The sequence below is a fragment of the Arachis duranensis genome, chromosome 9 (assembly GCF_000817695.3).
Source record: "Arachis duranensis cultivar V14167 chromosome 9, aradu.V14167.gnm2.J7QH, whole genome shotgun sequence".
NCBI classification, from domain to species: domain Eukaryota; kingdom Viridiplantae; phylum Streptophyta; class Magnoliopsida; order Fabales; family Fabaceae; genus Arachis; species Arachis duranensis.
The window spans coordinates 112034839-112059434 of NC_029780.3; the positions used below are offsets into that span (position 1 = coordinate 112034839).

Consider the following 24596-nt stretch of genomic DNA (forward strand, 5'->3'; position numbering starts at 1 on the left):
AGTGTGTGTTTCTTTGTTGCTTCATTCGCCGCGCGAAAGAAACAGTGAAACACATAAAATTGCCCCCAATTGAAAGAAAGCTGAATTGTGATTTGAGACACACTTCCACTTGCATCCCTTTCCTCTGTTCCTTTCTGTCGTTATATAAACTTCCACAATCAAACACGCCTTTTCATATCTCCGCCACCTCTCTTCTCTTCTCTTCTCATTTTTCTTCTCTTTCGCACGAATCCTATCTTCATATATTTATTCACCACCACACATTTATATTCATTCATTTCCCCCCAAACTCAATTCAATGGCAATCCCCTGCCCTCATTTCATTGCCTCCGAGAAAGCAGCCATGGAAGCTGGCCTTCTTCTCCCCTCTTCCTCTCTCTCTCAGCTCATTCTCTCCCAAGACGATTTGAAGAAAATTGCCGCCTACAAAGCCGTCGAGTACGTCGAATCCGGTATGGTTCTCGGCCTCGGAACCGGCTCCACTGCCAAACACGCTGTCGACCGAATCGGCGAGCTTCTCCGTCAGGGCAAGCTCAAAGACATCGTCGGAATACCCACTTCCAAGAAAACGCACGAGCAAGCCCTCTCTCTCGGGATCCCCTTGTCGGATCTGAACTCTCACCCCGTCGTTGATCTCGCCATTGACGGCGCCGACGAGGTTGATCCTCATCTTAACCTCGTCAAGGGCCGCGGTGGCTCCCTCTTGAGAGAGAAGATGGTTGAAGGTGCTTGCAAGAAGTTCGTTGTAATCGTCGATGAGTCCAAGCTCGTTAACTATATTGGTGGTAGCGGTTTGGCTATGCCCGTTGAAGTTATTCAATTTTGTTGGAAGTTCACTGCTTCCAGGCTTCAGAATCTCTTTCAGGAATCTGGTTGCGTTGCAAAGCTCAGAACTTTGGGCGAAAAGGCTGAGCCTTATGTCACTGATAATGGCAACTATATCATTGATTTGTATTTCAAGCAGAGTATTGGAAATTTGAAGGCTGCCAGCGATTCCATTCTGCAAATCGCCGGTGTTGTGGAGCATGGAATGTTCATTGACATGGCTACCACTGTTATTGTTGCAGGTGAACTTGGCCTAACTGTTAAGAATAAGTAGTAGCTTAATTCAAACACCATTAAATGACATGAACAATAATGTAGGTAAAATTGGAATAGTCAAGGAGGTAGTTTAATTTGTAACGGTTGATGCTTTGACATTTGGGGCGGCCTTTGGGGGTTCTAACATACGATACCTGGTGTAGTTGCAATTGCTGGAGAAAGTATCTTAATTTCTCCGCCAATTTTGTTATTTTTGACCTGGTTTGAGCAAGCAAGCATAAGAGAATTTTATAGACTTGTTGGGAATTGGGATTTTCAGTTCATGTAATGGCTCTTGTGTTTTGTACACAAATTGTTATTAAACTGATATTGTTTAACTTATTGAATTAATCCAATTCAAATTTTGTTCCTTTTTCCCTCTTTGATTTGGGGATTTTATATTTTGGTGCTTAGCCTTTGTCTGATTCTGAAGTACTTTTTCTTTAAATCAAGATGTAGCTGCTGTTCATAAATCACCTGTAGTGTTTGCATCCATTTAATTGCTATTTGGGATCCAATAATTCGTGATTGTAAGTACACTTGTTAACAGGGTTTGTAAATTTTTGTAAACGTGGAAACACTTTGTGGTAGGTAGATCATAACTATCCTCATTCATTGACTTGAAAAAAGATTAGTTGTTCTGTACTTCTCTGTCTAACTGTCTTATGGCATTGCAAAAGGCTATAAGATTGTCGTCATTCATGCATTAAAATTTTTCAATTATATTGCCATGATTATTAAATAGTGTGAATGCTCGAGCAATTATTAACATTGTCCTCTGCATTTTCTTGTACTCTATGAAAAGGAGACTTCAGCTGCCTACCTAACTTCACACATGTCGTGTGATCAAGTTGTGTTCTTAAGTGGTTGATGCTTCTATTAACGTGTCTATATTGATTTTATGGATGAGCATTAACATAATGGATTATTGTCTTGTTTTCACGACGAATTCTTCCTCATTAGAAACCATTAAAACTTGTTATTTTGTCTTTAGATTTGGAAAGATGTGGCAGCTCTCGCAATTGCTGGTATTATTTCATATAAGTTGTGTTGTATTTCTAGCTATCAGATTATTTGAGCTAGGAAAAGCTTCTTGTTAGTAATAGTATTCCGTGATTAATACATAATGATTAAGTCATGATAACCTTATTCATGTAAAATTGGTGAAGTATGTTAAGTTTTCCATGATTGGTTAATATTTTATCGGAGTTATGATCATTTTTGTGATCATTTATGGTATTTTATCATTGAGACCAATTCCTAATTCTCTTCTTACTACCTTTAATATTATGTATTTTTTTTGTTTACTGCAGTTTAATGTTGGATCAATAATCTGATATACTTTTCTTACATGTTAGATTTGACATTAGATATTTTAGATGAGATCAAACGTTCACTATAACTGCTTCATTGATAAGTCATAACTAGGCTGCAATACTAACTTATTTGACATTGGGTTGTGATTTTATTTAATCATGCCCATACTTGAGTTATTTGAAAATTAATAAGCTTTAGCATAGAAGATGCCAAAGTTATGAGTATGATGCTTGCAGTTGTTTGCAACGACCAAGTAAATAAGTTACATACTAGTAATATTCTTGGTTGTCTTAGAATTCCTTAATTAACAATGCCGTGACTAGTGTTCTTTGGAATATGCTGACCCCAATTGTTAGGTGAGTTTCGGTTCTATCATCACTGATCTAGACCATTTTAACTTTTGTAATTGACCATTGCTTTCTTTCTTGAATTCAAAGGTCAGAAAACATGTCCGGTATAGGAGATTGCTTTAAAACACAATTCTAAAATTTCTTTGTTTTATCTCAAGTTGATTTAATGTGGTGATTAAGTTAGGCACTATAGTTTATCTTATCCATTTGAATGAAGAACTGTGGCGGCATAGAATCTCTTTAATCCCGGAACTGCATGGATAAAATAGAGCAGTTGTGTGTTGACTAAAGGTGTGCCTACTGCCTTAGACACCAAAAAGAACAAAAGATTTGAAGAAGATATCACCACTCATGCTTCCCATTCCCATTATTATTTTGTTGCGACATGTTTAAACATGACTTTCACCACTCTGGACTTAACAACCACACGACACAATATAGTAGGAATTGGATGCGTCTTTGAATTGGGTTGTGTAATGGACTGAAGTCCAATTCTGAAAGAAACAATCTGTGCATGAGCGTCGTTGCCCAAAACGATGCACAAATCCAAATAGAGGGTTTTGTCACTGTGTAGATTGCAAGATTCTTCTACACATGTAGAATGCAATTTGTTAAGCTCTTAGAAAGAATTGCTGCAAGACTGAGCCAGTTTAGGATGACAATTTCTGAAATACTGGGTCAGTAACTAATGAAGATATAGGTTTTGTAGGTCATTAGTATTGATTTCTAAAGTAATTAATAGAAGAAAATAAATGTTTTTAACTATTTTTATTTGTGTGTAATGACAGTTGACACTTTATTTTAGTCTGCTTCTTTTTTTTTTTGTTTCATAGATAATAAAACCATTGCCATTGACGAAGTAGGTTATATCACCACATTGTTATTAGATGTTACTAATGCATATTCTATAAATATCATATAAAAAAAACACAATTAAATTTGTATATTTTTAATATATTAAATATATTAAAAGTTTTAAATATTTTATTAGAATAAAATATACTTTTGTTCTTAATATTTGTGAATTTTTTGAAAAATATCTCTATTATTTAGTTATATTTAATTTTATTTTTAATGTTTTCGATTTGTATTAAAATTATCCTTAAATGTTGACTCCATGTAAAATATTAGGGATAAAATTAAAAATTGTTAAGGATAGTTTTGATACAAATAAAATACATTAAGGATAAAATTAAATGCATCGAAAATGTTAGGGACAAAATTAAATAAAATTAAATGTTAGAAGTATTTTTGAAAAAATATTACAAAGGACAAGAATTATACTTTACCATTTTATTATTATGCTCTTACTTTTCCGTTATTACTCATCAGCATATAACTTTTTTATGAATAAATAGTCAAATTCGTCCTTAAAATATTATCCATTCTCTAAATTGGTTTTTGAAATATTTTTTAATTAAATTTATTATTAAAAAATTTTAAATTAGTCACATTAGTTATCCTATCATTTTCGTTACAAAAGTGTCAAAATTTACTTATGTGACACATTAGTGATACCACGTTGACCACATCACGCACTTGGCAATTCTAATTAGCTGCTAACATGATAAGTTTATGCAATTAAATGAAATCAATTCCAAATTAAGGAGGATCTTGAGACATTGAAAGTTTTCAATTTAGAGTTAATTTGATATAATTTTATAAACATATCATGTTAGCAATCAATTAGAATTATTAGGTATGTATTGTGGTGTCACATAATATACTATATTAACAAATTTTGATGTCATAAGCAACAACAAAAAAAATTAATATGACTAACTTAAAATTTTTAAAAGATAAATTTAATTAAAAAAATTTTTAAGAATCAATTTAAAAAATAAATAATTTTTTAAAGACAAAATTAACTATTTATTTATTTTTTAAAAATCCATTTAAGCTTATTATATAGTAATACAAAAACAACATATCAATTTGTACAAATTTTTAAATAAGTAAATGATGCAAAATTTAATTCTGAGCCGTGAATATTTGTATAGTTGTATGCAAATGAAAAAAAATCAATTTTGTTCGTAATTATTATGCTAAATTAATACAAAGGTCCTTATATTTTATTAAATTCATAAATAAATCTATATACTTCACAAATTTGTAATAAGATTTTTATATTTGTAATAATTTTTAATTAGACTTTAGTTGTTAGGAAAAAGTTTTTTTTTTTAATATTCTTAAGTATACATACTTATAAGACTTATTTGTTATTTTTTTTTTTGCGTTTTTTTTGTCAACAAAATTAACTTTGAGATACCATTTTAAAAATGTACTCTTTATTTTTAATATTATTAGACTGATTATTAAAAATTTGTAAATTATATTTGGTTTCACTTAAAATCTTAATTTGAAAACAATTTGATTTGATTTTATTATTTAAAAATACTTTTAATATTTAATTTTATTCAATTTTATTTCTAATATTTTTGGCACATTCAATTTTATTTTTAATATTTTTTATTTGTGTAAAAATTATTTTTAAAAATTTTTAATTTTATCTTCAATATTTTACATGAAATTGATGTTTAGAGATAATTTTGATATAAATAAAAAATGTTAGGGGATAAAATTAAGTGTAACTAAATATTAAAAATAATTTTTAAAAAATTTACAAATATTAGAGATAAAAATATATTTTATTATAATAAAATATTTAAAACTTTTAATATATTAAAATATACAAATTTAATTGTGTATTTTTTAATAATATTTTTAGAACATGCCTTAGTAACTTCTAATAACAATATCGTGGTATAATTTATTTTCCTCCGGCAATGATTTTATTATCTTTGAAACAAAAAAATAATAAAAAAGAGGACAAAAAAAAGTGTCAACGGTCATTACATACAAATAAAAATATTTTAAAATATTTATTTTCTTCTGTTAATATCCTAGAATAATTATCATTATTAAATGGTTAATTATTTTACAAATTAACATTAGTGAATAGTAACCTACAAATTACAAAATCTATATCTTCACTAGTTATTGGGCCCACTATTTTAGAAACTGTTGGCCTGAACTGGCCCAGTCTTGTAACAATCCTTCCTAAAAGCTTAACACATTGTATTTTATATTTGTAGAAGAATCTTGCAATCTACACAGTAGCAAAATCCCCAAATAAAATGTGCAAACTCTGATCCTTCTCAAAAGTATAAAATCACACCATAAAAACGAGCTACTAGGGCGAAAAAAATCATGTTTTTAGTTCCTTAAATACATTATCAAACATTCCATTACGAGTGCAACTGAGATTTTGGTTGAGTGGCTATATGCGTGGTCTCTTAATATGAATATGTTGCGCATGAATTTAAATTTTAACAAAGACCAAGTAGTAAATAGAACGTTTATGGTGTGGGTGTGATGTGTGTGAGTGTGATCTAGAATTGAGAGATATCTAATCTATTTGATAAAAAAACATTTCTTTAAGGATGAAACATAGCTAAAGGTGGCAAACGAGTTAGCCCGTCCCACCAAAAAACTATCATTTGGTGGGTTAATTTGTCTCGATGTCTACTAAAACGGTTTCAACCTCTTAATTTTTTTTTTTTTTTTTTAAATTACTAAACTATTACATATTAAAAAATATATAAGTTCACAAATATTTTAATAAATTTATAATTTTAAAGACAAAAAATTATAATTTTTAAATTCACAAATATTAAAATCTTTTAATTCTAAATAACTAATAAATATAATTATCAACTAAATTCTTTTAAACAAAATAATAAAACCAATTTGTTCATAACATATAATTAAACATTATTTAAGTTTCTAATCAATCAAATATAGTCCAAATTATAATTTCAAGTAAAACGAACAAACATTCTAAATACAAGCACAAAACTAACATTTTAAATTCAATTATCATTTAAAACCAAAAATCCGTCCCACCCGCCAAAACCCATGTATTAGTGGTGCGAGTTAGACGAATTTTTTATTGTAGCAATGACGAATTATGCGAATCAACCCGTCGAGTTTCGATCGGTATCCACCCCTAATTTCTACCCTCTCAAATTGATCATTTTACATGTAAAATTCTTTATTTTTATGGTTTGGCTCCTCTTAATTTTATTTTGTGGCCTTTTATTTAGTTATATCTTTTATGCTAGCTTCCTTCAAACAAAAGTTCTAGCTCTGTTCCTACATTCCATATAATTATCAAGCATCTCATATTATCTCATGTGAACTTTTGACATCCCATTGTACCTAAATTCCTATTGGGCAAATGAAAAAGTAGGAAAAGGAGAGTAAAGAGTGAATACTGAATAGTGTGTGAAAGGAAAGAAAGGAAAGTTCACAACATCTTTCACTTTATCTATGCTCCTTTGTGCTGCACTACCATGCAAAGACTATTATTGTTGATTTGAAACATAGTTAACAAGTTGCTTACCCACCAAGAAAACTTAGTAAAAGTACTTTATACACTGCTCTCTGCAATCATTTATAATAACTTGCTTCAAGCTTCATAATACATCATGGCCGGATCATCCTCCAAAACCCCTCGTTTCTTATTGAAACGTAAAACCAAATCCATTGACTCAGATTCAGCTAAAGCCAAGCGAAGTCTATTCACCACTCCTGAACCTGACATAGAGGATTATGGCCATTTCTTTGCTTCAAAGAATAAGAAGGTAGCTGACACGTTTCTGGAGAAGTATAGGAGCAAGAGGGGCTTGTTTGTCACCGATGTTAGCAAGACAGAATGGTGCCAAAAGCAAATGGAGTTTTCTCTCTTCTTTGATGATGAGGAATGCAATAACAACAACAATGATGACAAAGAATGCTTCAGCTTCGTTTATGAAGGAAGAGCATCAGGAACAGGGAAGAACAATACCCATGATCAGGCTATGAAAGCTGGCATCGATCGCCATGTTGAACTGCGAGACGAGGTTCTGAAACCAGTGAGAGTGGAGGTGAAGTCAAGAGAAGATTGCATGGCACTGAAACTTGTTAACTTCATAAATGGCGTGAATCAGTTGTTGTTTGAAGGACTCACCCGCGAGCTTCCAATAGTAAGCTTTGCTTTCGAACAAGGGATATGGATGGTGGGAAGCATCGACGAGGTTCGAATGCATAGCACTGATCACAAGTCAATACTCGTTGAGACGAAGACTCGAATCAGCGACACAGTTCCTTCAGAATCACAGAAAAGAAACGGTAGGATTCAGTTGATGTGTTACAAGTATTTATGGGACAATCTAGTTTCCAATCCATTCCCTTTGAGAGAGTTCTATGATTATTTCGATTTAGAACCGCAGCGAGCATTGTGTGAAGATCTGAAGAAGGCATGTTGTTGTTCTGGTTTCAATGCAGTGACGCTTAATGAAGTGGTGGTGTGTTACCAAACAGCGTGTAAGATGATGCCACGTGCACATGATGATGAGTTGGTGCTTAGATATGAGTCTCAGAGAGATAAGTCACTGGTGCTTGATGAAGACAAGTTTGCATACAATTATGGGTGGTTAAAGAGTGAGATTTCGAAATGCCTTCAGTTTTGGCTTCAACAGAGAGAAGCTAGTTTCGTTGCTGTGGAAGACCAATGGAAATGTGCCTACTGTTATTTTACGTCTGTGTGTCCAGCATACCCACATGACACTACTGATGATGATGAATGATGGCTATTGGAAAGAATAGATAAACAATAAAAATATTAAACAATGTAAATAATCGATATATTAAATGTTTATTTTATTAGTGTATGAATAGTTATTTTAATATTAAAATTTAAAAATTTAATTTAAAAATATAGTATATTTTTATTTAATTGATAATTATTTATATTATTCAATAAAATTATTGTCTCCATAACATTTTTTTTATTATATTTGACTCTCAAATAGAAAATTTATACTAAGAATTGGCATCTTAAATTTGGAGTTAGCTGTGCATCATGAATGAAAATACAAACAAAATTTCGAGTTGACGGTCTTTCTCTTTTTCAATCATACTATGTCAATAATATGTGGATGTACAAAAATTAGTCAGTTATTATTATTGGTATAAAATATATATTAAAATATAAATATATATTAAAAATAAATTAAACACAAATATTTATATATAAATATATTAATAACTGATTTTAATAGCCCAATTCATAGCTTTCTGTTGTTCAAGTTCAGGGACCCACTACTTTTTCCTGTCCAAAGGAAAAGGGACCCACTACTTTTTAAGTCTTCAACTGATTTAATTATTTTGTCACCTATTAGATGGTGAAATTAAGTGATTAACGGAACAATCCCGCTAAGAAATAAGAGAAGTTTAGTCAACAATATAAATATTTTTAAATTATATTCTATATTAATTAATAATATTAATTATTATTAATTAGTGGTTATTTAAATTTTTGTAAAAAAATACAAAATTAATGATTATTAATTACTTCTTCTTACTCTAATTCACTTTTTACTATTTATTACGTAAATACTAATTCTTCTTTTTTAAAAAAAAATTGAAACTCCAAAACACAAAAAGCACCGAAACATAAGATAAGAATCATCTAAATTCTAAGAAAACAACATATAAAACATAGGAAAAATAATCATCTAAAATTAATAATAAAAATTATCCAAATCCTAAGAAAAAAACATACAAAACATAGAAAAATGAATCATCTAAAACTAAAAAAAGGAATCATCCAAAATGTAGAAAAAAGAAACATAAAAAACTAGTTAATAAATCATTCAAAACCAAATAGGAGGAAGAGAAGAAGAGCCGCAGGGTAGCCGGCGACGACGTCTTAGACGATGTTGTTTGGACAGTTGGGGGACTCGTGGTGGCGTGTTGCGACGAGTGGAAGAATCGCCATGGATCGGAGTAGTTGATCGCGCGTTGCGAATAGGGATCTAATGGTGACTGCGTCGCAAAGTTTGGAGAGTCGTGGGATGCGAGTGGCGAGTGATGGGGAGTCGTGAGCGACAAGGATGCGTCGGACGAGCGAGGGGACACGAGGTGGGTGAAGTAGAAGCGCAATAGTGGCTGTCTTTCCTGTGCGAACGGCAGAAGATGAGGTGGCAGAGAATGATGCAAGAACGACCAACGATGGCACGCGAAGATGGTGATGTGGTGACGCTAGCGGCGCGAGAACGAAATTGCGGTAACATGAAATATTAGAAAGAGAGATTAGAATTTATGGTTTTGTATAGTGAATAATAAGTAAAAGTAAAAATAAATTAGGATAAGTTTTAATTTAAAACTGTCGTTAATGTCAATTAACAAAATTTTAAATTTTAAAAAATAATTTAAAATTAATAATTATTAATTAAGTTATTCAATTCTTAGCCGATAGAGACTTGACTTCCTATTTTTTTCCTTTAACCGAATGATGAACCTATCCCACAATATTTGCTTTTCTATAGAAATACTATATTGTACAATTCTTTGGGCTTCAAGCCCCGTTATTAATTAAAAAAAATACTATATTATACAAAAAACAATTATATATATATATGGGATTATTCTTATTTGTTTTTTCATCATGACCCATGATGTTTGTTATAAAAAATGTTAAATAATCAATATTTGTATTTTTATTTTATATTTCAATCATTTTTTTTACTAAAAAACTATTCATCCTTATTTTTTTAAATGATGTTTTGGTGTTAACAAGTACAAGTATGATGCATCCTTTATCCTTGAAGCGTCACATGATGTTCCTACCATGTTGCCCTTACTGTAAGAAATTCATGTGGTTGGTTGTTTCCATGCAATTGGATGCCAGTCCAGACTCCACCACTATTCTTATACTCCTTTCCAAAGCTAATAACATATTCTGCTTTCACTTTCACAATTTTACATCACGCACGGAAAATCAACCCTTCAAGGAAAAATCTTTGGCAAGATCTACAGTAAGTAGATAGAAATTTAATAAATATTACATGTAGCAGTTAATTGTACTTATATTATATCTGGGTAGAAAAGGACGGGTAAAAGAATTGAAGACTAAAAATATATCTAACCTAATAAATACATAAAAGGAAAGCTGAAAACGACAAAAGAACAAGTAAGCAGGTGCGGTGCAATGAGAATGAGGAAACTTGGGAGTGAGTAGTAATTAACACGACTTAAGTAACATTTAATTAAAGATTAGGTTAAGTGGGCACCGCAATAACAACACAGTGACACGGTGGAAGATGAACCCGCCTTTTTTCCATTTTGGTATTCGTGACGTCAATCTCCACCGTTAGCACCCATCCGCATGGCATGGCATGTGATTGTGATTGCGATCTTCTCTCTCTTTCTTCCCATAAAATCTTCCAAGTTCCGTACTTTACTCGGAATTAGCCTTCAATAAAGCGCTAAACCCGTAACAGAAGACATTCTGGCGCTCATGCTTCCTCCCTCACTCTGAACCCCAAATGGTGCAGCCACTGCACTCAAGTGTGTGTGATTCTGAGTGACACTGTTTCTTACGGTGGACCCGTAATGAAAGGAGTTTTCTTCAATGGGTTTTACTTATTCTTGCTCTTCTTCTTCACTCTCTTCATGTCTCTGAGCTCGATTTCAGCTCTGTCTCAAAGTGGCTCCGACCTGCCTCCGGTGAAGTTTATCATAGGTTCGTCTAATCGTGTGTCTCCCTCTCTTCTTTTGTTATGGTGATGGGTTAGGAGTTAGGATTGGGTGCAGATCTTGCTAAGCTGAGGATTTGGGATGAAAGATCAAAACTTTGTGCCAAGTTTTAATTCATTTGGATTGATCCCACATAACTAATTGAAGCTCAAAATGTGCAAGTTTTGTTGTTTTGATGGGATTGGATTTATCTGTTATGGTTGTGACTGGTCTGTTCCTTCTTTGTTTTCAGGAGGAGAAGAGAATTTGGGTCCATGGAAGTATGAAATGAGTCAGATGACACACATGGGTCCAGCACCAGGGCCTAATGGTGAGGATACTCTTGTCTTGGCGGCAAACAGGACCAAAAGACCCGACATTCTCAGAGGATTTCGACGATACCGAGGTGGTTGGGATATTACAGATCGCCATTATTGGGCTGTAAGTGCTATTTGTCATTCCTACTTTTCATGGTGTTCTTGAATGAGTTTATTCAGTAATCACTTGGTGCTTTGTTCATTTAGCATTGAAACGGAGAGTGCTATTCTTTCACATCCTCATTGCATTCCCTGTATTGTTTCTTGCATTTTTGTCCATGTTTCTTTGATGTTACTTTGCTTTCCAAAGATTTTCAGCTAACCATTTTTCACCAAATATTTGCAGTCAGTTGGATTCACGGGTGCGGCTGGTTTCATTCTTGCTGTGCTATGGTTCATCTCGTTTGGCTTAGCACTTGGGATTCATCTATGCTGTGGATGGGGAATTAGTATCAAACACAAAGAATCAAATCGTTCACAAAGGATTTGTCTTGTACTGCTGATATCATTCACATTTGCAGTAGCGTAATTCTCTTTACTTTAATGCTTTTTTTTTTGTTAACTTCTTGATAGGATGTTTTATTTCCTCACAATCCCCCTGGCCTGGCCTTGTTCTTTGCATCTTACATGGGGAAAATGGGTTCTTTAATCATCTTTGCTTTCCATTAGTAGTTGCCAGATATTCTTTGGTATTTACATGTTGCATATTACAAATGTTTAGTGAGTTTTTTGTTCTCTGAAAACTTTCACCATTATTTGCCCACAAAAGTATTTGAAGTTCTATGAAATCTATTATTTACCATTGCTTCATTGTGGACGAATCCAACCTGTCCTGATTACTGACATCCAATTCTCTTTAATCTTCGCAGAACGGGATGTATCCTTCTTTCTGTTGGGCAAGATAAGTTTCATGGCGAGGCCTTGGGTACCCTACAATATGTTGTTAATCAGTCAGATTATACAGTGCAGACTCTAAGAAATGTCACCGAGTATCTCTCCCTTGCAAAAACTATCAATGTCAATCAGATCCCTCTTCCATCTGATGTCATGGATGATATTGACAAGTTGAATGTGGATCTAAATACCGCAGCAAATACACTTTCGGAGAAGACGGAAGAAAATTCTGTTAAAGTTCGAAGAGTATTCGATGCTGTGTATGAATCATAAAACCGAGGACTTGTCATTTTGAAATATTAATATTCCATCATATATGATCCTAAAATGTGGACTTTTTTTTTTGTAGTCGTCTTGCTTTGATAGTTGTGGCAGCAGTGATGCTTCTGCTGGCAGTAATTGGATTGTGTATGTATTTTAAATCAATCTAGCTACTTTTATACTCATGCCCTAGAACTCTTGCTTATGGCTATGTTGTATTTGTTGCAGTGCTATCTATCCTTGGACATCAACATGCAATCCTCATGTGAGTTTCCTCTGTTTGTGCCTCTTGATATTACCTTGGCTTATCATGCCTCTGTCTGCCTGAAGTGTTGGTGTTTTCCACATTCTTCTATATCTGATTTCAGAATGTTATTGCAGATTTGTTATCAGTGGTTGGTTACTGGTTGCAACCACATTCATTCTTTGTGGAATGTTCATGATCATTAATAAGTAAGCCATTATAAAACAATCCTTGTTTACCATATTCAGCAAGAGCGATCCCCTTTCTTTTCATTCATTAAACTGTAATACAATTTTTTTTTTTTTTTATCACAGTGCAATTTCTGATACCTGTATGGCTATGGGAGAATGGGTGGAGAATCCACATACAGAATCTGCACTTAGTGATATTCTTCCATGTGTTGATCAGAGAACCACAAACAAAACACTTTTTCAAAGTAAGCAAGTAGTCAACACCATTGCGAATGTTGTCAATCAGTTCATTTACAGCACCGCGAACATAAATGCAACAAAAGGTAGTCCATATTACTACAACCAATCTGGGCCTGGAATGCCATCTTTGTGCTATCCCTTTGACCCTCAGTATCAAGAGCGGCAGTGTACAGCTCAAGAAGTTTCTTCTGCCAATGCTTCAATGGTAATTTTTTGTTTAAAAACATTACATGACTTAATTATTGAGATTTTCGGTCGGCTGGGTTTATATAGCATTATTTTTGTTTCAATCCTCTGTGGCTCTGTGCACCTCTCTGCTCGAACCTAATAAATTCTGCTGTGTTTGCGTGGGAGAAGAATGCTAGTTATTTTAGCTTGGATAGTTGGATCTCTTGATTTGGATCCAGTATTTTTTGCATTAGGCTATAGTGTCTATTTCTACTGAATGAAACAAAAGAATCTCACTGAACTTGTTTAAAACTTTTGCAGGTTTGGAAGAACTACGAATGTGAGGTATCTGAATCTGGTATTTGCACAACAGTTGGAAGGGTGACCCCGGCGATTTACTCGCAATTAGTTGCTGCAGTTAATGAAAGCTATGCATTAGAACATTACACTCCGCTTTTGCTTAACCTTCAGAATTGCAATTTTGTCAGGGATGCATTTGCAGGAATCACCACAAGTTACTGTCCTCCATTAACCCATTATCTCAAGATTGTGAATGCAGGACTGGGACTCATTTCAGTTGGCGTCTTGCTCTGCCTTGTTCTCTGGTTACTCTATGCCAACCGCCCCGGAAAAGGGGATGTGTTTGGGAAGCTATCCTTATCAGAAAAACTAAAGAGCAGATTTAGCAAGAACCGCAATAGTACGAATCCGTCATTGTCAAATGCTGGTAGTGAAGTATAGATTGTAAAATAGTTTTTAGTATAAATATAGGCTTATATATTATTTTACTGTGCCACATATAGCGGGAAGAAACAAAGGTGGAGCGAAGCAACATCTTTTGTTGGAGAATAGTAACCAAAGTAGTGTATACCATATACATATACATTTTGCCTTTGTAAAGAACAAGCTATTTTATAAGATTTTTCAGCTTTGGCCCTTCTCTCTTCTTTTTTGATTGAATTACGAACCAAGTTGAAGATTTTTCTCCCTTCTTCAAAAATAGCGGTGCAGAATTAATGGAGGAAAAGGAATATTTAATACTGTTAAAATTTCCCTAGATTCAATGCTAGATTTTAGATAAAACCAAGAGCAAAAAGAATTAAGAAACTACACGTGAATCCATGTTTCTAGAATATTCGATCAAATTAATTCGTATTCTTATCTATCTACCAGTTTTCCAACTGAATCATAAAAAACGAAATCTAGAATAAGAACATGATCACCTGTTAAAGCAATAGAAAATGAGAATGAAGTGGTTGACTTGGATATGACTGATATTCAACCAGATGGAGGTTTTGGCGTGACTAGCAAGCAAGCATGCGTGGAAAATGAAAAAGAAAATAGAAATCCGAATCTACAAGAATCACAGAAAGTAGAGAGAACCCTCAGAATTCACCGGGATCAAACATAATTTCGTTATCGGTGCTGTTGAATCCATCATAGTGAAAAAGAGAAGACTCCACAGCTTTGTTGTTACTCGTCTTGCTGCTGTCCTGCAAAGCCACAACGTCACTGACGCCGTGAACAACCACCTTATCGTTGAAGAACATGTCAGGGAAGAAAACCGTCACTCCGTTCAGATTCAATACGCCATTGGATCTCGTGATGTTGATCCCGAACCCTTCCACGAATGTAGGAAGCTCCGTATCACCCTTGAAATTCACCAGATCGTTCCAAAGAAGCCTGCACGGCACGGCGTGCCGGAGAAAGAACGATGGATACTCCTCGAACTCTCCGATTCGATTCATCACCATCTCGTCCGGCGGAGCCAATATCGTTACCGGGTTCTGCTCCGATAAGCCGACAAGCTGCATCGCCAGGAACGACGCCATGGCGGTGTACCCTCCGGATTTCAAGGTTTCGATGGCTGGGAAGAAGGAGTCAGAGGAATTATTCGCGGTTAGGTTCCTTGCTATGCAAGAGGCATTGGAATTAGGTTTCTGGTTGGATCCGCTGTTGTCCTGGAAATTTGGATCGAAGAAGCGATCTACGCCGTAGATGAGGAGGACGCCGTCGTAGTAGATCGGAGATCCGGTGATTCGGACGTTGTTGAGGGAGGTAATGCGGTCGGAGGGAGAGGTGGTGACGACGAGGGACTGGCCGGGGAGCATGGTGGGGATCTTGGCGCCGGCTGGGAGGAGGCGGAGGCTCTGCGGCGGTAAGGGAAGAGGAGCAAGGTGGAAGCGGAGGAGGTCGAAAGAGGGCTGACCGGACTTCTTGAAGGCGGAGTCGGTGGGGGCGAAGATGGTGACGGAAGGGGATTGCTCCAAGAGGGATTCCGCCACAACCTGAAGGGTGAGGGCCATGGAGACGAAGCTTGAGTCGGCGAGGATGTCGGCGGCATCGGAGATAGCTTCGGTTGGAAGGGCGGTGGAGAGCGAGATGACGGAGAGACTGAAGATTAGGAGGAAGGAGAGTGAGGAAGCCATTGATGGAGCTTGAGAGTCTCCGAAAAGAAGGAGATTTGGCGGGGAAAAAGTGATTGAAACGTGGCGGTCTTCTATTGGCGAAGAAAAATAAGCAGTTATGTGGTTCGTTAGTCGTTTCGTATGAAAAGACAGAAACGCCCCCGTATCAGTTATTTTGAATCTCAGGCATCCCTAGTTCACTAGTAACTAGTAAGTAATAACTACACCTACCACTTCGTAAAAAACTGGTGGAACTGCATCTTTTAAATAGTGAAATCTAAGCTTGCCAAATGATGCATCCTAAGCAACTAAATTTAGATGGATCAAGTCGTTAGCTCTACTCCATTTAAAAGTGTTTAGGATTCGAATTTCGATTTGTATATACAATAATTAATTACAGATTAATTTTTGATTTATCGAATTTAAAAATATCATAAAAAAATAAAAACAAAATAATACATCTTAAATTTATGCTACTCTTGTATTATATTATTAAAAATAAAAAAATATTTAAAAAAATAAAATTATACACTACTCATATTCTTACCATATTATTCATACATAGTTTTTTTTTGGTATTATATTATTCATAGACAGTAGATTTATGAATTGATATCTAAAATACTTTTGCATATTGTTTACGTCACTGAGATCTCTTCAAGTGTCACTTTTTTTTTTGGTATTATCTTCAAGTGTCACGTTATTGCCAAATGCCAATTTGCTTTTTTTTTTTATTTTTCACGGTATTTTTCAGCCCGGCAAGCTAAGAACTAATCCGCTGCAGTATTGAGCTCTATTTAAGAATTTGCCGCTGGCCAATGGGTTGCTACATGTACAAGGCGAAATTCGAACCCCCGATACTTGTTTAAGCGGACTAGTGAGCTAACCACTTGGTTTGCCAATTTGCTTTTGGTTAATTAACGTTGCGCTCTCTCTCTCTTTTTTTTTTTCTCTTTGATCAACCTATATGTCTAATAGTACCACATGAATTAGGCCCATTAGTTAACTAGTTAAAAAATATTTTTTATTTTTAATTTTAAAATTTAAAAAATAAAAATAATGAAAAGTTTTTGTTTAATGGATCTATTTTTTAATTAATTAACTCTAAATTAACTAGACCCTAATTGGTTCCCTAGTGAGATCGACAGGGAAAACATTGGTGGTAACGCATTTGATCATTATCAGCCCGTTATATATTGCCTTTGAAAAGAAAATTACCATTATATATTGCATTTGATCATTATCAATTGCTGTTATATTTTAGCGATAGAATTGGTTTGATAGAATTAGTGATGAAATTTGTGATGACAATTGACAAACTTTTTAGTAATAACAAACGTGATGTATTTTTCATAAAATTTTTTGATAGACCCAACCCAACAATCTGTAGAAAAAAATTGTCCTTTTATAGTTTTTGTGGGAACTTTATACAAATGAAAAATTCGTCAATGACCTGTTAATAAAACAGTTTTAGAAATGTTTTTATCGCATCGTTAAATTTTGATAAAAAAATCACATATAATAGTTATTTTTATATAAAATTAATAATTAAAAATTATAATTTAGTCAAACATATTAAAATATTTAATTATTTTTAATCATCAATTTTATATAAAAATAATTATACATAAGTTTTCTCTTATAATTTTTTGTTGGTAACCCTAAATAAGGGTTTAGTACAAGTGAGTCTACATAAACAGTTAAACACAGACCAGCACCCTTTGCTATTCCTTTGAATCTCCCCTTCTCCTGACCCTCTTCTCCATCGTACTCCTCTAGTTCTTCATTCACCTCTGCATTGTGAGAATGCATGTTCTGTCAATAATGATATAAAGAATCTAAAAATATAAATAATCGATTTTTTTCCCTTCGAATAGTGACCTTTTGTTATTGTGTATGATGTATGTGTTCCTCCTATATATTAATTTTTTTTAAATAAGGATAATAAAAAAAATTAATTATCATGTATTGATAGATCATTCAATTCGTATTTTATCATAGTAAAACTAATTAATTTTCAAACTCGCTACATTAAAAAATCATATAAACACATAATTAGATAACCGTTATTCATACATTGGCCCATGATAAATTAAAGCCATGGCCCAAAAAAAATTTGACTATTCCCGGAAGGCCTAATAACAACTGTCCAGACTCAATAAGGTCCAACTAAATAACTACATGGGTTAATCTATTTAAGTTTTGCATGGTCTAATGATTAATTCACTAATCTATTTAAACAAATTTTGGAAGTTTGAATTTTGGTGTATGTAATAATATATTGACCAATAAATTTTTTTTAAATAGAACTCAATATTACTCTTTAGCCTTCCGGACTGAAAAATAGCGTAAAAAAAAAAATCCAATTTGCTTGAAACACAGATCTTGATACTCGACATATTAAGAAGCATATGATTTAACTAGTTGAACTAAGCCTTAAACATAAAAATTCTTTACATGTACCCACTATCATTCGAAACTGATGTAAAATCACTTAATAGTAGTCTCGCTCCATTTTTAACCTATTTTTCAAGATTCAAATCACCAATAATCTATTTTAAGTTCACCTAAGAATAACGGTAAAAAAATTTCAGACTGTAAACGCATTAAAATACATAATCCAAAAGTTTGGAACTATAAACATTAAATTTATAAATAAGATCCACCAAAAAAAATACAGAACTAAAGAAATTTTTTGGTTATTATTAGTTGAAATAAAGTATAATCCCAGCAGTTAACAAACTTATCAACTACTCTAACATGATGACATGCACGTATAGCTTTTGGTACACTGACCTTGTCTTTTTGATTCAGGAATCAAGGGTTTCTAATTTTGTCAAAATTAGGCTCATCATGCACCATCTCTGATATTATTCTATTGTGCGCTTCCGGTGGTTCACCTACACACTAATAATTCGAATGTGATTTATTTCTTGAACCCATACAATTTGTTTGTTCATCCATAATTAGAATGGAGTAGGAACCAGGACTAGTTTATTTATTAATATGTACGTTGACAATGTTACGCATGCATGCATAGAAAGTCCATATCATTAGACTTTGCTCAACCAAACCACAGTCCAAATAAATCTCATAACAAATTGTGGGGTCAATCTATGATAATAATTGTGATATTGAAATTTAACTATTTAAGAGTCAATGACTCAATGTCACTTCAAATTTTCTTTAAAAAACTATTTTACTTAATTTGGATTGTAGCATGCAAATTGCTGCACCACGTTGTTCCTAATGGTTAACAAATAAACGATGCCTTCATGTATATCTCATACTTATCTTATGTCGCAACCAATTCAAAATGGAAATATATCATGAAAATGAAAATAATTAAAACAGAAATTGTATACCAAGCCAGGGGGAATAAACACGTGAACTTGACTGGGTCTTAATATAGTTCGGAACTTCAGGTATGTATTGCATGAGGCGAAATTTGAAATTTGGTCCAAAATAAATAAATAATATATCTTTTTACGTCATCTATTTAATTATTCTCTTGTTATAATTTCAAGATACGTACTATATATGAAGGTTGGTTCTTAGTTGGACCAATTAGAATTAATTTGTAGTATATCGGTCTTTCAAATTTTGTGAAAGTGTTTGTGGATTATGACCAAAATTTAATTCATTACTTACTTAAAAATCGATAACACAACAGCGTGACGTTTTGATTTGGTCTAAATAAAGATGAATACTCAAAGTCTTTGATTGGGTGCATGCACAGCATGCCTCACGTGCACGATTAAATGCCTTCTAATAGTTCTTTCAACCAAACTTTTACTTCATTCTCCAAGTCTTCAAGATTAAACCAAAAGCCATCTTTCTTTTTTTTCCCTGGTGCTCAATATGGAATATATTGTTATGCTTTATTAATAGTATTAAATTACTCTTTTATCTTAAGTCTATGATAACAATAAAAAAATTTCGTAGTCTATAAATACAGTTCAACATAATACATAAATTTAGTTATAATTTTACTTTTTATTATTTTATTTTATCTTTATCTTATCTTTATTTATTTTTATCTTATCTTTATTTGTTTTTATCTTTTATAGGCTAATGTTCTATATATATTTAATTTTATCGTCATAATTTATAATTCAATCAATCAACAATCAATCAAAAAATACAAAATATAATATTTTTTTCTTTTTTTATTCTTTCACAATTTTATCAAATTGCTTTATGCTGATGTTTTTGGTTATGATTTTTTAATCAAATTGCACTTTTGGCTTTTTTATTTTTGTTGAAAAAAGTCATGCTTTTTTATACAATTTTTCTTATTAACACTACATAACTATACATATACTAATTATTATACTAATAATAATTCAACAGCAAAACTTTACAAAAAAATAATCACAAAAACTTTATGAATGACTCTAGGTGTAATATAAAAAATTTTAAATAGCTAACTAAAACATTAAACTTTTGAATATTAGCCAAAAAGTTATTTGCCACTTAAATTTTTTTTATTAAAATTATCTTTTAAATGAAATATCATTTTGTTAAATGATGTTAGTATGAATCATACAAAACTAAAAATAATTATTTTTTACATACAATTATCTTCGTACGAAGTTGGTAATAAAAAATTGTTAGATAATAATTTAATTAAATTTATTAAATTATTTAACGATTTTTTTATCATTTTTAATATATCAAAATTAAATTATTATTATTATTATTATTATTATTATTATTATTATTATTATTATTATGTGTATGATATAGTTGGGACACGTGGATGGGCAGAGCATGGCGATGGTAGTTAGACAAACCACGAAACGAAATGAAAACAAGTCTCCAATCGTGGCGGTCATGGCCACACACCATGCACTTTTTTACAGACTCTTTCTCCTTCTCCTTCTCCACTTTTTCTTCCTTTCTGTTTCAATCATTTTCTATATAGAAAAAAAACATACTCTCAGCAAAAATCGCATCTCCCCTTTTGGATTTTGATTTCGACATTAACCACACTCAATCTCTTGCTTCCTTCCCAAACTTCAGATTCCTCTCAGCCTCAAAGCTCCTTTCCTTTTTCTCTCATCAATTCTGCGCTCAAAAGCTTAACCCTTTCTTAGCTTTTACAAAAATGCGATCCCCTTCTTTTAAGATTCCCCCATTTTGTTCTCCTTCTCTCTTTTAACTCTTTCTGTGAGTAAAGTTTTTCACTTTTTGTTCCTTTCTTCCATTTTTCCCAGCTGGGTCGGTCCGTTGATCTTCCCCTTTTCCCCTCTTAAATTTTCTCGAGTATCTTCTCTTTTTTTTTTCTTTTCGTTTTTTCATGTTTTCAATGTTTATTCACTGTTTGAACTTATTGGGCTATATCCCTTTTTCTTAATTATCAATTAATGCTGTGCTGAAAACTAAAATTTCTCATCTTTTTCCAGACCAGTTTCTCAAATTAAACCAGTTTCGTTGATGGTTGCATCAGTTTGTGACTTTATTTTTTTGTCTTGAAATAAAATGTGATGGATTGGGTGCTGTTGCTTCAAAGTTTGGAACTTTCTTTTTATGAATTGACACCTCTTTCTGCCGTTTTTTCTCTACACGCTTTACTGTGGGGTCCAGCTTGTGTTATGGAACCTGGCTAGCAATTTCTGAATGAAGATTAGATTCCATCAATTTTTATAAGCATCCAGAAAAGAAAATTAACTTTTTTTCCCAATATGCTTCTAGATGTTATTACTGACATGTGTCGTTTTTCTTTTTTTCTTTCCTTGCATGTGTGTCCTTAATTTCCAGAAGTTGTGAAAGAGAACAAGAGGATTTAAACTGCATTGGAGCATAAGGTGCTCAACTATGGGGGATCACTTTGTGTTGCTGGTTGATCGGTTGCTTACTGAATCCACATTGGAAGCTGCTCTTGAAAGCCAAAATCGTTGGATGCAGGCTGCATCCTCAGCCGTGAATGATGCACAGGTTGATCTCTCTTTGATGAAGACGGGTCTAGGTGATATAAAATCTCCCAGGAAACTTGTAGAATGCAGGATATGTCATGATGAAGATGAAGATTCTAATATGGAGTCACCCTGCTTCTGTTGTGGTAGTTTGAAGGTTAGCTTTTTACTAGTGTGTATGCTCCACTCATGTTTTGATATGTGAATTTGATCATCTGTATTGTTGTTCCTATAATTTGAATCCATGGAGTTTGAGCTTTAAATTTTAATGGCAAATCAATCTGAATGTGAGAGACACACACAATTGCTGGGAGAGTTAAGGACAAGTTTTATTGTGAAATGTCAATGATAAGGGTTTTGGAACATTTTGGAAAATGTTCAGTGAACAAGGTGTTTGGTAAGAGTGTGTCTAGCAAGGAACATGTGTCTTTTTCTCTGTTTTCTCCCTGATAGCATTGGGTTAAGAATTCACAGGGCGATTTAGATCAACTAGAAAGATCTTCCTCTCATGATTTAATATCCCCATCTAGCATAAATTTTGAAGATATGAATTACCTACACATTACACTAGCCAACTATTAGTCTGGCATCTTATCATTAGTTTGACCGTACGAATCTCTTTCAACATTGGTAAGGATTTTGGAAATATTTCTTTCTAACATGCATTGTGTTGGTCAAGGCTGGCGCAGTTGCTGCAATCTAGTCTGTGGTCACATATAAGATGATTTGTGGAACATGAAGCTCTTACCTGCATGCGTTGCATAGTGTGCAGGGTTAAAACATCAGAATACATGCAATTAATTTTAGACTCCCAGTGTTTGTCATGTGTTGTTGGCCGAATGATATATTTGGCACTTGCTACCGAGTACCAACTTACGATATTTAACGAACTCTGCTGATATTTAGCCTGATCATTAGGGGTGATTGCTTGATATCTTGCCTTGATTTTATTTATTTATTTGCTTCAGTTTGATGCCTTAAGCTACATTGATATTACTTTTGCAGTATGCCCACCGGAGATGCATACAACGATGGTGTAATGAGAAGGGTGACACCACCTGTGAGATATGTCATCAGGTAATTTAAAATCGCCCTTGTTCCTCCTCTTTATCTTCGACATTCTTATCGTTTTCGAAAATTCATGTGAGGAAATGGTACTACCTAGATTATTTGGGTTTTGAGAGTCATTGTACTTGTGAGTTGTGATCTCGTCTTTTGGTTGTGATCTTTTCTTATTTTGTAAATGTTAGCAATTCAAGCCTGGTTATACAGCTCCTCCTCCACTGTTTCAATTTGGACGTATTCCAATGAGTTTCAGGTAACCTTCGATACAATATTTGTCTCCTCACTATTAATTAAGCTTTAAACCTGGTTCTGTCGTTTCGATCTAATATCCTTTCATGCTGTTTGTTTCAGGGGAAATTGGGAGATTTCAAGAAGAGACTTAAATAGTACTCACTTGGTCAGCATGGTTTCTACCGATCAGAATCTTACCAATTCCAACTATGACCAGTATTCAGCTTCCCCTACTGGAAGTTTGATATGCTGCTGTTCGGTCGCTGTCATTGTATAATCTAATCTCTCTTCCTCTCTCACTCTAGTAGCTTTTACACCTACTGTTACTCTATATAACATGTCACATTCTTTGTTGCATTTCATGTATAGTTCATGGTTCTACTAATTTTAAGACACACTCTTCCCCTCCTAATCAGTGAGAATAAGGATTATTCTTTCCCCCTCTTTATGGTACGTATGGATAACTCGAATATAATTTGGTTAGCCACATCAATCATACTCTTACTTACTAAGGTTTATTCAATTTAATGGAATATTGACAGCTGCTATTGTTTCGGATTGCTGGAATCGTCCTGCCTATATACTTCATGGTCAGAGCAGTGACATTGATCCAGAGACATCGGCGACAACATCGAGTAAGTTTCTACGCAGGGTCCTGTCTCTTTCCCATGATTAACTATAATATTGCAGGAAATGTCTCATTACTGTAGTGATAATTTATGTCTTTTGCTTGGCCTTGTGTTGCTTATTAGGATCATCCCAATGGCTTGGTCACACTATCTGATGATGAAAATGAGCACACGGTTTTGCAGCCTCAGCCTCATGTTATACGTGTACTGTGAAAATGCTTTAGCCGTTTGAAGCAAATGTTGCATGAAATGTTGGATGGAGAGAAGTTCTTTGATCGAGTTTTCTGAGAAATACATTGAAATTCTAAGGCTCAAAAGTGTTCATATCTATTGGGAAGACTTGGCAAAAGCAAGTTCTACATATGCACAAGTTTCTGCTTATATATATATCGAGATTCTTAATATCGCAACAATATCTTTCAGTGTATAGATAGATAGAAAATTTATGTAGAGAAATTTGCTTGAGTAGATAACAATATCAAAGATGGATTTCTTGTACATATCGCAATGAAAACAGGCTTATTTTCAGATTTTTATACGTTAATTGTGTCATTTTTGACGAAAAGTTTAGTTATTTACATATGATCTTTCATAAATTCACTTTAAAATTGAGTACGTGCAAGCATTTTTTATTTTGAGGTAATGTAATTTTATACTTGGTGAGTTGGTTCTTACAATTTCCAAATACTACATACGAATAAGTATCTTTGTTATTTGTTAT

At 33.4% G+C, this 24596-nt stretch overlaps 5 protein-coding genes across 7 annotated transcripts; 4 read left to right on the plus strand and 1 right to left on the minus strand.

Moving 5' to 3' along the window:
- Positions 1 to 188: 188 nt before the first annotated feature.
- On the plus strand, positions 189 to 1451 carry LOC107467547 (probable ribose-5-phosphate isomerase 2; the record flags this gene model as incomplete). Its single annotated transcript, XM_016086673.3, is given in 1 exon segment — positions 189 to 1451. A coding segment is annotated over 1 exon segment (911 nt), but the record flags the coding sequence as incomplete, so codon positions are not given.
- Positions 1452 to 7121: 5670 nt separating this feature from the next.
- LOC107467264 (exonuclease V, chloroplastic-like) lies at positions 7122 to 8438 on the plus strand. Its single transcript, XM_016086302.3, has one exon. It carries the CDS (start codon positions 7238 to 7240, stop codon positions 8375 to 8377), a length of 1140 nt encoding a protein of 379 aa, XP_015941788.1. The 5' UTR covers positions 7122 to 7237; the 3' UTR covers positions 8378 to 8438.
- A 2515-nt stretch (positions 8439 to 10953) lies between these two features.
- Positions 10954 to 14562, plus strand: LOC107467539 (uncharacterized). Its single transcript, XM_016086664.3, has 9 exons — positions 10954 to 11316; positions 11563 to 11750; positions 11973 to 12151; positions 12496 to 12780; positions 12870 to 12928; positions 13010 to 13046; positions 13163 to 13234; positions 13340 to 13661; positions 13946 to 14562. Exons 1-9 carry the CDS (start codon positions 11187 to 11189, stop codon positions 14363 to 14365), a joined length of 1692 nt encoding a protein of 563 aa, XP_015942150.1. The 5' UTR covers positions 10954 to 11186; the 3' UTR covers positions 14366 to 14562.
- A 197-nt stretch (positions 14563 to 14759) lies between these two features.
- LOC107467275 (putative fasciclin-like arabinogalactan protein 20) lies at positions 14760 to 16212 on the minus strand. Its single transcript, XM_016086317.3, has one exon. It carries the CDS (start codon positions 16051 to 16053, stop codon positions 15010 to 15012), a length of 1044 nt encoding a protein of 347 aa, XP_015941803.1. The 5' UTR covers positions 16054 to 16212; the 3' UTR covers positions 14760 to 15009.
- A 4621-nt stretch (positions 16213 to 20833) lies between these two features.
- LOC107467540 (uncharacterized) lies at positions 20834 to 24413 on the plus strand. 3 transcript variants are annotated; one of them, XM_016086665.3, is made up of 8 exons: positions 20834 to 21300; positions 21796 to 22107; positions 22956 to 23027; positions 23201 to 23268; positions 23367 to 23517; positions 23616 to 23696; positions 23789 to 23881; positions 23999 to 24413. In XM_016086665.3, the coding sequence occupies exons 2-8, from the start codon at positions 21853 to 21855 to the stop codon at positions 24086 to 24088; spliced, it is 810 nt and encodes a 269-aa protein (XP_015942151.1). In that variant the 5' UTR covers positions 20834 to 21300; positions 21796 to 21852; the 3' UTR covers positions 24089 to 24413. The 3 variants fall into 3 exon arrangements, with proteins under 3 accessions (XP_015942151.1, XP_020986988.1, XP_015942152.1); XM_021131329.2 differs by having other exon boundaries at positions 20834 to 21204; positions 21799 to 22107; XM_016086666.3 differs by having other exon boundaries at positions 20835 to 21204.
- Positions 24414 to 24596: the final 183 nt, after the last annotated feature.

Excerpts from the sequence above, each read along its gene's own strand:
- LOC107467264 (XM_016086302.3), top strand. The coding sequence starts at position 7,238 with ATGGCCGGATCATCCTCCAAAACCCCTCGTTTCTTATTGAAACGTAAA.
- LOC107467539 (XM_016086664.3), top strand. The coding sequence starts at position 11,187 with ATGAAAGGAGTTTTCTTCAATGGGTTTTACTTATTCTTGCTCTTCTTC. Across the intron at positions 11,751-11,972 it reads CAGATCGCCATTATTGGGCT|TCAGTTGGATTCACGGGTGC; the intron begins GTAAGTGCTATT and ends AAATATTTGCAG. Across the intron at positions 12,781-12,869 it reads CGAAGAGTATTCGATGCTGT|TCGTCTTGCTTTGATAGTTG; the intron begins GTATGAATCATA and ends TTTTTTTTGTAG.
- LOC107467275 (XM_016086317.3), bottom strand. The coding sequence starts at position 16,053 with ATGGCTTCCTCACTCTCCTTCCTCCTAATCTTCAGTCTCTCCGTCATC.
- LOC107467540 (XM_016086665.3), top strand. The coding sequence starts at position 21,853 with ATGGGGGATCACTTTGTGTTGCTGGTTGATCGGTTGCTTACTGAATCC. Across the intron at positions 23,028-23,200 it reads CCTGTGAGATATGTCATCAG|CAATTCAAGCCTGGTTATAC; the intron begins GTAATTTAAAAT and ends TGTAAATGTTAG. Across the intron at positions 23,697-23,788 it reads ATTCTTTCCCCCTCTTTATG|CTGCTATTGTTTCGGATTGC; the intron begins GTACGTATGGAT and ends GAATATTGACAG.